The sequence below is a fragment of the Manis pentadactyla genome, chromosome 1 (genome assembly GCF_030020395.1).
Source record: "Manis pentadactyla isolate mManPen7 chromosome 1, mManPen7.hap1, whole genome shotgun sequence".
NCBI classification, from domain to species: Eukaryota; Metazoa; Chordata; class Mammalia; order Pholidota; family Manidae; genus Manis; species Manis pentadactyla.
In genome coordinates, this window is record NC_080019.1 from 16,422,366 (window position 1) to 16,434,852 (window position 12,487).

General features: G+C 44.4%; 1 protein-coding gene across 1 annotated transcript in view; it reads right to left on the minus strand.

The window, feature by feature from the left end:
* Positions 1-745: 745 nt before the first annotated feature.
* The window catches only part of CPE (carboxypeptidase E), a 70,226-nt gene continuing 58,484 nt past the window's right edge, over positions 746-12,487 (minus strand). Inside the window, exons 4-9 of the mRNA XM_036888927.2 lie at positions 11,791-11,908; positions 10,448-10,630; positions 6,181-6,320; positions 5,444-5,543; positions 3,045-3,163; positions 746-1,549 (exon numbers count right to left, since the gene is read on the minus strand). Of these exons, the coding sequence (XP_036744822.1) occupies positions 1,451-1,549; positions 3,045-3,163; positions 5,444-5,543; positions 6,181-6,320; positions 10,448-10,630; positions 11,791-11,908 (759 nt within the window). The 3' untranslated portion in view covers positions 746-1,450. The remainder of the gene's footprint in view (positions 1,550-3,044; positions 3,164-5,443; positions 5,544-6,180; positions 6,321-10,447; positions 10,631-11,790; positions 11,909-12,487) is intronic.

Consider the following 12,487-nt stretch of genomic DNA (forward strand, 5'->3'; position numbering starts at 1 on the left):
AATCCCCAATGAGAAGCTCAGTACCTTGGTTTGGTGTACATAAGTGGCCTGCTTGCAGAGGGTTAAGTGAATCTGCATTTGGGAAGGGCAGTAAAGCTGTGCTGGTGGCCAGAGGGAGCAGGGTGGTGACAGCTGCTCAGTGTGATTAAACAAGGCTGGGTGACTTGCTCAGGCCCATGAGCTATGAGTAAAGTGCCTCCAGGCATGTCTATTCCTGTGACAAGGACCCAAACCTACGGGAGCCTTGTGTCAGAATGGCAGAGCCACAGGTGGAGACGTTCTTTCTGCTGCATCACCCACATAGGACAAATTTCCTGCAGGGGACTTCCACAAAAAATAACTCACTGTTAAGTCAAACCACTAAGATTTAGGGCAACTGTCTACCTTATCCTACCATATAAACCTCAAGGAGCAGAATTTTGAAGTCCCTCAGAGCCCCGGCCTGACCTTCTCTTCTAAGTCCAGGGTCTGCTCCCTGGGGATTTTATGTTACGTATGCAGGGCTGTAAACACCACCTATGCAGGTGACGCCCCTCCTGTGTTTGTCCCGGACAGTTCTGGATCATACCTGCTGTCCTGGCAAAAGTGCCTGGGTCCCTCATTCTCACAGACTCACTTAATAAGCTTAAAAATTTCAGGGATGGTCCAATGAGAGGCCACTATCAAGGGAATACTTTTTTTTCTTATTATTAGACCACAACTCCAGACCAAAATTCATAGAGAATTAAAATAAAGACCAGAAGGATATTTTTCTTTGCCTTTATTCATTCAGAATGCAGTTCCAGGCAACTACAACCAAGAGAAAACCTTAAACTTTGAAGTAGTGTTAACAGGCTAAACGGAGGAAGAGTACAGCCCCTACGTGTACGTACAAGCAGAAAGTCAGCTTCCGTTCCTTTCGTAAAACCTCTTGCTAAACATTTGCATCTTCTTCCATCAAAAAATGCATTAACAAGATCATGCCATGCAGCTAGTCAGCGCATGAGACGAATGACAATTCACACTATTTAAGTCTTGCAGTGCGCTGTGCTCCCAGCGTCAGGCTGCTGCCGTTGACTCTTCCAATAGCATTCATTACGTGACACTGTCAATGCTTATGTTAAAAGGACTTCATTAATTTTTAAAAGCGAGAATTACTCAAAAACTTCTATATTGTAAGTAACACATGGAATATTGCCTTTAAGTCTAAGATGGCAAGATTGCTTAAATCTTTTTTAGTCCTTGGTGACTATATATAGGAAAATGGATGTTATATAAGAGAAAAACCAGTATAAGTTCCTATATGTTTACCTGTAAGTCTAATATTTATTTTAAGTCATGTCTATTAATATTTAGATGATTTTAAAGTAAATCAATGTCAAATATTAACTTGCACAAAATCTAAAAGAAAATGGCCACATTGCATCACCTACATTATATATAGATTAAAAGTAGCTGAACAGAAGCCTTCTTAAAAATTCAAAGTTTCTGACATCATTTTCCACCATTCCATCAACTCCTCCTTTTCCTCTTCTTTCCTTTCAGAAAATGACTCCAGTTCAAAATCAACCTAAAGGAGAAATCAGGAATATACTGTCACAAACTGCATATGTGCTTTTAAAAGTTGGAATTTTAAGAAAGAGCAATTTTAGAGCTTACAGGGTAAGTGCCATATAGCCAACAGAATTTGAGTGTATCCTAAAAAAGCTCTCGTGATAGAAAATACTTCCACAGAACAAAAAAATCAGCAGCTATTATGTTTGAAATGTGCTTTGATCTAATAGCTTTACAGGACTGTTTAAAAGCAGCTTATTTAAAGACAGATTACTTAAAGGCAATCTTTCCCTTCAGTAAGAAGATGTAATTCGTAACTAATTTTCTGCCTTTGACTCTTGAATGAGCCTCTCCCTTCAACCCTGAATATTCTCCTACTAGCTGGAGGAAGATGGAAGGATGCAGTTCAGTGTCCTGTGTCCCAAAGCATAAGGCTCTGCTTCCCAGAACCTTGAATCTGGTAAAGAAATTGATGGAAGTATGTACATCTCCAAACCACCAGAGCCAGAGACCCAGGGACCTGTGTCCTAGTGGGCCAGAGTCCTCATCAGGTCCGAGAACCCATACACTTCTGCCTAAAGGGCTGTCCAAAATATGTAGCCGCAACCTCAGCTCCCACTCCAGATGGAGCTGAGAGTTTTCCAACTTGGCCACTTAAACTCCTGGCTATTTACGAATGTGACTACCCTGACATGCCACAGGCTAAGAATCCGAATAGCTGAACATTGTACAACCTGTTTGCAAGGCTCTGTTTCCAGGTTTCTTTTGCCCAAATTTTCAGCCCAATTTTAATACATATGCAGCCAAATGGACACACACACATGATCCAAACCGAGGCAGCAGTTAAACACTCAGGATACTGTGTTTGCAAAAACCAAGCATTTACCCTCCAAACATTGGGTGCAGAAACAAAAGTCCATAAACGCTTCCCAGGTAAGCCTTTAAATTGGAAATCCTAAGACATTCCCGGGCTCTGGTGAGGTAACACAGAGACAGTAGTGAAATCCTGCTCTAACAGGGTTCTGACCTTATCACCATTACCTTCCTAGCAAAATAAATGGCATCTACTTAAATAAAATACAGTTTTTGATAGCACTTAACATACAGGGTTTTGCTCATAGTATGTGTTTCAAAAATATTTGGTTAATGCCTAAAATCACCTTGCAGGCATAATTTATTTTTTGAAATACCCATTAAGTAAAGTATTGTGCAAGGTGCTAGAGATAAAAAGATAAATGGAACAGAACCTCATTTAGACTGACATCAGTGTGGCCAGTAGAAGTTCAAGTTTTTTAAAGTTTTATTTGATTTCCCATGGATCTCTTCAAACTCTAAGAAATGGTAACAGGGCTTTCCGCTGAGTGGTACTTATCCACTAAGGAGCCCTTGGGCACCTCATTTAGCTCTGCCGGGCCTTAGTTTGCATCTGTTAAGTGCGGATGCTAATGGAGCCTCAAGGACCACGGGACACAGTAAGCGCTGCCGAATCTCAGCTATCTCAGGTTACCCACCACGACTGCAGGGCTGTAAGGGACTGCCACCTTCTTTGTAACCGCCAGGTAGCCGGGAGCTGAGGCTGTAAGTTTGTAGTTTCCAGGCACCAGCAGCCGCCAATAGTCGCCATCCTTCGCTGTGGGGACACAAAATACATCACAGGGTTCCTGTTTAGATGCGTAATCAGGCGTCCAAGGACACCGTGCCTGCCATCAGCTGCTTGGATTCCCTATTTTAAAAGTAGATGTTCATGGAATTTGATGACATTCCATTGAAAAGAGTGTTACCTTCCCCAGAGGATATTACTGTTAAATTGCCTAATAGATCTAAGGCAATGGATCTTCTAATCACTCAGGAGTGACACAGGTAGAGGGAGTAACATCCCAGCGGTGGGTCAGAGCACCTGGCCCCAGGCATGCTGTTTACTGGGCATCTGCTGTGAAGTCCTGACGGTGTGTGTCTACAGCAGCGTCTCACGGAGTGTGGTGCAAACACCCTCAGAAACCCTGGTGCCCGTGTTAGCCACGTAAGTTCTGAAGGTCCAGAATTCGCTGCGTGGTGTGACCTCCAGGATTTGCATTTTCTCAAACTCTCTGGAGAACTGAGGCCCTGAGGTCACATCTTTCGCTCCCACTCACTGCAGTTTTAGCCTAGACTGGGGTTGATGGCCACTGCCGTAAGCCCCCAAGCACATGCCTTCCACTCTGCGCCCCGGCTACACATGCCAGGCAAACCGCCAGCCCCAGATAATGCCAGCTCCCTGCCCTGCGCTGCTCTGGCCCCAGTGCACAGACCGACCTCACGCAGGGTGCAACACCCTACCTCCCTTCTCCTCCAGCCTCCCCAGCCCTTCCGCACTCCCACCGTCCTAGATCCAAGCGAATGAGTGGCCTGGGAAACTTGGTAAGTTGCCAATCACCAGCCGTGGGGCTGGGAGTCTGGGTTTCTAACCAGCAGCACGGTGATGGACTCGGACACTCAGACCATACTTGAGCCCAAAGTACCAAGAACAATGCACACCTTCCTCTTTTTCCTGCACTGCTAACATGTCCTCTTCCTCCTCACTCTCAGCTGATGCTTTCTGATGAAGAAACAACCAGAAGCCCACCACCATCTCTTCCAGTGCACCTGCTGGTGCCGGACTGACCTTTTCTGCTTTATAGAAAAATTCCTGGGAAGATTTGTCAACACTTTCACATTCTAATATCTCTCCTATTCCCTCCTCAGCCCTCTCTGGTCAGACTCCCTCCACTGAAGAGGATTCCGTCAAGATTCCCACACTGGGCCATTCCAGGGGTTCACCCACTGGTCCCTCGTTTTCCCTCCCCCCTTCCTGAAATGCTTGCTTCCAGGGCAGTGAACTCAACCCCATCTCCACTGAGATCCCTCCTCTCCTCCCAAAGGCAACTCCTCACTCACTCCTTTCCACTGACATTTTTTCCTAAAATCTCCACATCAAGGAACAGAGAACAGCATCTATGGCACCAGGGTAGAGAGAAGAGGTTTCTTGTCCTGATAGGACCAGCGCCTGGCTTCCGAATCCCCACCCTGAGAGCAAAGGGAGCAGATTCTGGGCCCAGATTCTGGTAGGCTGGTTGGGAAGATGGGCCGGCACTAGCGGGTTGTTGGTAAGTATTTGATGAATCAATGAATAAATGGAGCTTTAGAGGACAAATGTGAAGGATTAAAAATAAAAGTTATATTTGTGGAGAAAGAGGTGATGGTACAGGTACAGAGTGGTTCGGGAAATAAGCTACAGGCTAATTAATTTTAAGGTCTAGAAATGTGTATAGTTTACAGCTAAAATGTTGTTGAAAAGGTCCCGACCAGTGGCAGTTAAACTAAAATGAGCCAGATAAATATTTATTAACATGAGTAGTTAGGCTTGCCAGGAAAATATATCATTTTCCCCAAACTCAGGAAATGGAAATGGGGCTTGAAACCTAGAAATAACAACCTAGCTTCAATCCTGTAACATCCTGCTCGACCTGGGGTCAGTCTGGAGTTGTACGGATCAATGAGGCAATGCACAGAAATCCCACCCATGCGAGGCGCTGGCAGGTGCCCTGTTCCTGCTCTTTCCAGATCAGAAAGCCTGTTGGGTGCTGCCTCTGAGGCTGGTCCACTTTGCTTCACCTCAAGAACTGCAAAGGCCTCCAAGGTAGACGGGTCAACCTGCTGGCTCAGGCAGACAGGTGAGGACAGCAAGCCACTGGCTGCACCCCGGCTTTCAAACACAGGTGAGAAAATGCCTGCCCTGCTCCCACAAAGGAAATGACCAGATCAGAGCCGGAGGGGGAACAACACGTAGGAGGCATTTAATTTTTTGCTTGGAATAGCAAAGAGTGATGGTAAATACTGAGCTCCCATGATCTACCATGCACGGCAGACTCCCAAACAAGAAGAGGCCACTCACCAGACGTGACATCATGGTCTATGCCCTCCACAGAGATGGTCGCATTGGCAATCGGGTTGCCTCGAAGGTCTCGGACAAACCCTTTAGCCCCTCGGTGTATCTGTGAAGGTCAAGAACAAGCAAACTCTGCATTGAAATTTTTGAACATTCTTTACTCAGCTTTTTCTCAAGCGGACAAATGAGAAGTAATCCCCTGAAAACCGGTGTCTGTTCTGAGTCAAAACCAAGGCTAAAAAAGCAGCCAGAAGGTTCTCCATTGTTGCTAGACTGTGAAGGATCTTCCAGACCATTCAAACAGAAACAAACACAAGAAAAGGAAGTCTGCGGGCCCGTCAGGTGCCTCTGGCCTTAGCACCCTTCACTGCTCTCTCTGTTAAGCTGGTCACCTGTGCACAGGTCACATGGCCACCACCAGCTACCAAGAATATTACATTACAGCCCATTTGTACTTGTTGGCCTTGAATGGAAAGATGCTGTGACTGCCTTTGCAGTAAACCCACTAACATTATTTTGACTGAAAATAAGGAGTATGAAAGACCGACAAACCTGATAACTGAAAATTGGATTTAAAAGGAAAATGGAAGAGATGCTATTAAGAATAATCCCCCTGAATTAAGTTGCAGTCATCAACTAATGCAATGCAAACTGCAAAAACAGCTTTTTCCTTGGCTCCTAGGAGACCACACACACCAGGTTTAGATGCTCCAGAGCCTCCCATTTTATGCAGGAGACCTTACCTGCTCCAGGTAACTGATGAGTGAGTTTCTGTTATCCTCCCAGTAGCTCTGCAGTGTCTCTTCAGGTGGAAACTTCTCACAGCTGAGCTCCACGGTGATCTCAAAGCAGTTGCTGCTGAGGTAATTGAAGTCTTGCATGCCTGCCAAAATACCAAATACAGACAGTCCAAATGCGCACACAGTGACAGACGGATGCAGGTCCTTCTGTTACACTGAGCACTGACCCCAGGGGAGGGGTCACAAGTGGTGCTCTGGGGGCTGCCCCCCACAGGGGACAGGCTGCACATAGTGGCTATTACTACACCAGACGCCCAGGCCCCCAAGGCTCCTAGAAACCGTTTCACTTAATGCACCGCTACTCTAGGGCCCTAAGCCAGCACCAGCCATGTGGCGCATTGCTGGAATCAGCATCAAAGAAGACAGCAGAGAATGATATCATCAAATGGCAGAATGGGAGCTTTCTAACACCTCCCCAGAGGAGCACCAATTATGATAACCACCCATGGAACAGAATAACATTGAAAGAGTCCAGAGCAGAAGTCACACATGCATTGGGAAAGAAAAACAAACAAGACTGGACACACTGAGGGAGTACGTTCAGCTCCACTCACATCACTCTGCCTGAGGCAGCTCAGTGCAGAGCCTAGAGAGCTCTCGGCCCATGATTCCTCTCAGGAGGCAAGCAGGGGCATGTGAGCAAGCAACCACCTTCCTGGCTGTGCCAGCTGCTGCCCAAATGGCCCACTTCTTTCTCTCCCCATCCAGAAAACTGAAGTATGCCACAGGACAGGGGCCAGTGCTTCTGGGAGAAGAGAAGCCAGGGCTTTGAGAGAGTGTCAGAGGGTTGTGGGGTTCACAAACCTGGTCACAGATGCCATCAGCAAGCCTGCCTCAAGCCCGGGAGATCCTGCAACTGGCCCCTGGGCACCCTGACACTGCATGCCTCCACCCACACCTCTCACCCTGAGGCTGGTTGCTGTGCACACCCCTGAGGGCAGCAGGAATGAGCCTTTGCACATGGTTAATGAGCATATGCAGAAAGCCATCCCAACTCCGTGGGGCTGGGGAGAGCACACGGATCTGAGCATTCAGCACTGCCTGGGGAAAGGAGGCAAGAAGCTGTGAGCAGTTGACCTGACATTGCAAGGTCAAGAAGAGGCATGCAATATGAGAAATTTCCCACAAAAAATGTGCAGTGTATCCATAGAAAAGGTCTGAGAAAGCCTCAGAGTCCCCAAAAAGGCTGACAGGAGGTACTACTCCACCAAAGCTAGTCAGTAAAGACAGGAGGAGGTGATAGCCTCTCCAAATGGGAAGACAGCAACCCAAGACAACTTCGAGGGACACGAAAAAGCATGGAAACATGTCACCACCAAAGAAACACAATAACCTTCCAGTAACCAACCCCAAAGAAATGGACATCTGTGATTTTCACAATAAAGAATTGAAAAGAGTTGTTTTAAGGAAGCCCAGTGAGCTGTAAGAAAACACAAACACAATTCAATGAAATCAAGAAAACAATACATGAACAAAATGAGAAGTTTAACAGACAGATAGGGTCATAAAAAAGAACCAAGCTGAATTTTGGGAGCTGAAGAATACAAGTAATTAAATGAAAAATGCAATAGAGAGCATTAACATCAGGCTAGATAAAGCAGAAGAAAGAATCAGTGGGTAGAACACAGGTCATTTGAAATTACCCAGTCAGAGGAAATTAAAGAAAAAGAATGGAAAAGACTGAAGAAAGCCTACAATACTGTAGGGATAGCATTAAGAAAACCAATCTACATATCACCACTAGTCCCAGAAAAAGAAGAGAGAGAGAACAGGCAGAAAAATATTATAAAGAAATAATGGCTGAGAACTTCCCAGATCTGGAGAAAGGTTTGGATTTCCAAGTTCATGAAGCTTATAGGTCGCCAAACAAAATCAACTTAAAGAAATCATCTCCAAGACACATTGTAGCAAAAGAGTCAAAAATCAAAGACAAAGAGATAATCTCAAGAGCAGCCAGAAAAAAACCAAAAGCTTGAAACTTATAAGGGAACCCCATAAATCTATCAGACACCTTACAGGCCAGGAGGGAATGGGATGATATATTCTCAAAGTGCTGAAGGAAAAAAACTGCCAGCCAAGAATACTTTAACTCAGCAAAGCTGTCCTTCAGAAATGGAGAGATAATAACTTTCCCAGACACAAAAACTGAGGGAGTTCATCATTATTAGAGCTGCCTTACAAAAAATGCTGAAAGAAGTTCAAGCTGCAATGAAAGGATGCTAGTTAGTAATACAAACATGTATGAATATATAGAACACATTGGTCAAGATGAATACATAGTCAAATTCAGAACACACTAATACTGTAATGTGGTGTGCTAGCCACAACTCCAGTATAAAGTTTAAAGGACAAAAGTATTAAAAATAACATAGCTACAATAATTTGTTAATGGATACATAACATGAAAAGGTGTAAACTGCAACACCAAAAACAAAATGGAAGGGGATGTAAAGGGTAGGGTTTTTGTAATCAAAAGTGAAGTTGTTATCAGCTCAGAATGCACTGTTATGTTTATGTGATGTTTCATGGAAGCCTCGTGGTTACCACAAAGCAAAAAAAACCTACAGAAGATTCACAAAAATTAAAGAGAAGGGAAGCAAGCATAGCACTGTGGAAAATCATCATTTCACAAAGGAGGGCAGCAAGAGAGAAAGAAGGAACAAGGGAACTACAAAATGGTGAGAAAACAATTAATAAGATGGAATTAGCAAGTCCTTACCTATCAATGATTGCTTTAAATGTAAATGGGTTAAATTCTCCACAAAGTCATAGAATGGCTGAATGAACAAAAAACAAGACCCAACTGTATGCTGTCTACAAGAGCTCATGTCTGCTTTAAGGACACACAGGCTCAAAGTGGAGGGGCAGAAAGGGTAGGCCAGGCAAGAAGAAGCCAGAGGAGAGCAGGGCAGCTACACTGATGTCAGACAAAATACACTTTAAGCCAAAAGCTAGAACAAAAGACAGAGAAGGTCATTAGATAATGACAAGGAGGAAGTTCACCAAAGGAAAATATAAATGCACTCAACACTAGAGACCCTAAATATATTGCAAGCGTTCTTTGATTATTGTGGAACATAATCACTGACTTGAGAATTATTACTATTATTATCATCATTTTTTATTGATATGAGACTATTCAGTATTCTGCAGAAATTGCACTATTGCTCCAAAAAGGTAATTCCAAAGAAATTACTAATGTTTTTATGAATACTGAAGTAAAAGATTACTTCTAGCTCATGTGTTTGACATAGTCTCAATCCTAAATCTAACACAGACCTTATTTCTCAACCTATAAGGAAAAAAATTTCTAAATCTGGTCTGCCCTGATGCAAGATATAAATTAAAACAGAACAAACATTTATCATGAAGAATATTTTTCTTGCGGCGTAATTCACACAAAGCAGCAAACTAAACAAACCAAAACCCTATAACTAGCCAGCACTGCTACTGCCCTAATTCTCTGTTGCATTTCCAGGTGGGCCCTGAGAAACTGTTCTGGACCAAGAGGAAAAGAAAACACAGCAGCTCTGTTCACATTTCACTCTCCATCCTTGTAGAGGCAAGTATTACATGAGTTGGGGTGGTCAGGGAGCCATAAAAGTAAGAGCTCAGTAACGTCCATGTGGGGCAACGGGAGCCACCTCACGTCCAGAAGACTCTTGTTCCAGCAGCTGTGCTGCTCAAAGGATTTTCCCTTTTCAGCCCCATAAAAGATGAAGAACTTCCTGATCTAATAGTGCTTATTATAGTAGGGCATGTGGACTAAATATTCCCATCAAACAGTCCCCATTAACCCTACATTAAAAAAAAAAAAGCAAAAAGGTATGTGGACCAAGATATGTTAAAAGCCAGAACCTGCCCTCTAACCTATTCACTCCCTCTAGTAAGAGTATGACTAACATATAATTAGGATGCTCTCTTATTCCAGAATTTGAAAAGCAGTGTAGTTAACAATAACCCATTTGCATTTTTCCAATGGAGGCCTTCAGTTCGTTTCTTGTATCTCTTCAATTAGCATCATGGCTTTAAAAAATCAACAGAAACAAAACTGTGCATAGCAATCCTTCAGGCAGAAAACCAATTTTAATGGATAAGCTACAGGTTCAGTCTATTTCTTAATGATCGAATAGGACTGAAGACCCCCTAAGTCTAAATGGTAACAATAAAGGACTTGCTGTCACACAGTCAGGGGGACGCGGGAACTCACCGCCAGGCACGCTGTACCAAGCAGCACCATTGGTCGTCCCCTCGACAAAGCTGCTGTCGTCATCGTTCTTGCGACACGGCGGCCGGTTGGGGTCAGACATGGGCGGGTTGAAGGAGGAGTAAGCTCGAGCCAGGCTTTGGAAAATGGCATCGTCCGGACAGGAGCTGTACTCGTGGGCACCACCTGGGAAGGAAGCCGGCAAGATCAAACGGCAGACCCAGGAGCTTTCTCAAGAGCGCCTAGGACAGGTCTGCTGATGGGCTGTTTCGGCTGCATCACTACGGGAATGGAAGGAAGGCCTAAGTCTGCAACGATGACATTTGGTCTGACAGCTACATGGCATCCATCCCCACCATGGAGGAGGAGCTGTGCAGAATGCACATTCTCCCGAAGAGCCGACAGGGTCACAGGAGGAGGTGATAAACTCATAGGAAACTGGACATGGAAGACAGTAAGGTTTCCATTGACAAAATTTTTAATTTAAAAAATACACCTGTGCCAACCTCATAGCTTCCATGAGCCACTTTTGCACACATGTTTCAGTATCTGACCTCAGAGTTTTAGAAAAATCTCCAATGTGTACTATGGAAATTTGATATTTTGATATGTTGCATTCTTTTGCATGTTACAAAATATGCCAGGCTTTTAAATTTCCCAACTATTGACAAACAACAAAATCTCTAAATTTTAACGATGCTCCTCTGAAGACTTTCTTCAAAGCTCAGTGTTTCCAAGATCTAAAATTATTGTCCTGTATTTACAAAGAGCTAACTGACTCTGATTCAAAGGCCCCAAAAAACAGACCCAAAGCAGGAAATTTCCTAGTGCACTAAAAATGGAGCTCAGAATGTCTATCTGGCTAAAGCTGTGGTGCCTGAAGCTTGACTGAAACCAGTTAGAGGACAAAGGCCCCCTTGCCCTCCCCAACCCACTAGGAGCAGCTCCCACTGCAGAGTGGGAGACCTGCCGCCTGGTCGGGCAGGAGGCTCCCTCCCCCTCTGAGCCTTGCCCGCCAGCCCCCTCCTCTGCACTGTCCCGGGCCTGTTAGGGTGGTTGGGTGACCAGGCAGCCTGCTCACACCTCCGCCTGGCTCCCTGTCTTTCATTTTCTGCTAAAACCACATTTCTCATCACCTAAACATTTTTAAAAGTTATAGTCCCTTTCTGCCAAATACATATGCCAGTGCCACATGAAATAGGGATGTTCCTGTTAAGCACATGTGTTTCTACAGGCAAATCACTTAGCAACCAGTTGCCTAAAGGGTATTACAGAAATCTCCCTGCAAACGCTCGTGAAGTCACCGCCAGCCCTGAGCCCATGAGAGCAGCAGGAAGGTCACCTACCGCCCCGCGTCTCATCATAGGGGTAATTGGCCACCAGGTCTCCCCCGTGCAGGTTGGCAGAGAGCACGAAGGGGATGTCCATGATCCAGTGGATGACGGCCTTGGTCTCAGGAGCAAGCTGCACAGACCGGACATTAAAAGGGTCACAAGGCTGGTAATCACTTGACAGAAAAGACACGGTAGAGGTAAAGCATAACCACTGAGAGCTGGTCATATTTCAGGCACTTTGTGGTTGTTTTCATAGGAAAAAAAAAAGTTCCTGTATGAAAGCATTCCCATCTCTATCTTTCTCAGACTTACAATAAAAAATATGTCAGTAGTGTTTAAATTTCCTTAAAAGTTGCACTTTCGTGGGCCTCCAACTTAAAAACCAACATGGAAATCACTTACAAATTAGGGGGCGTCTCTATCTGATACCTTTCTTAATAATAGCTAAGGATGAGACAGGGAGAAAAGCAAATCAAGTCACAGAACGGAGTTCTTTCCCTTGATGACTAAACTCTAGAAACATATGGTAGATTTTATTTCCAATCTTTGCTTACTACTTTTCTTAGTCCCTCCAACTACTTCTAACACTATTCATATATAAAAACTTTAGATTGGGTCTCTTTCAGAGCTCACTGTAAAATGCCAGTTTACTTTGAAATGATCATCTTCAATTTTAGAACAAAGGCAGACATTTCAGGAATCTGTGTTG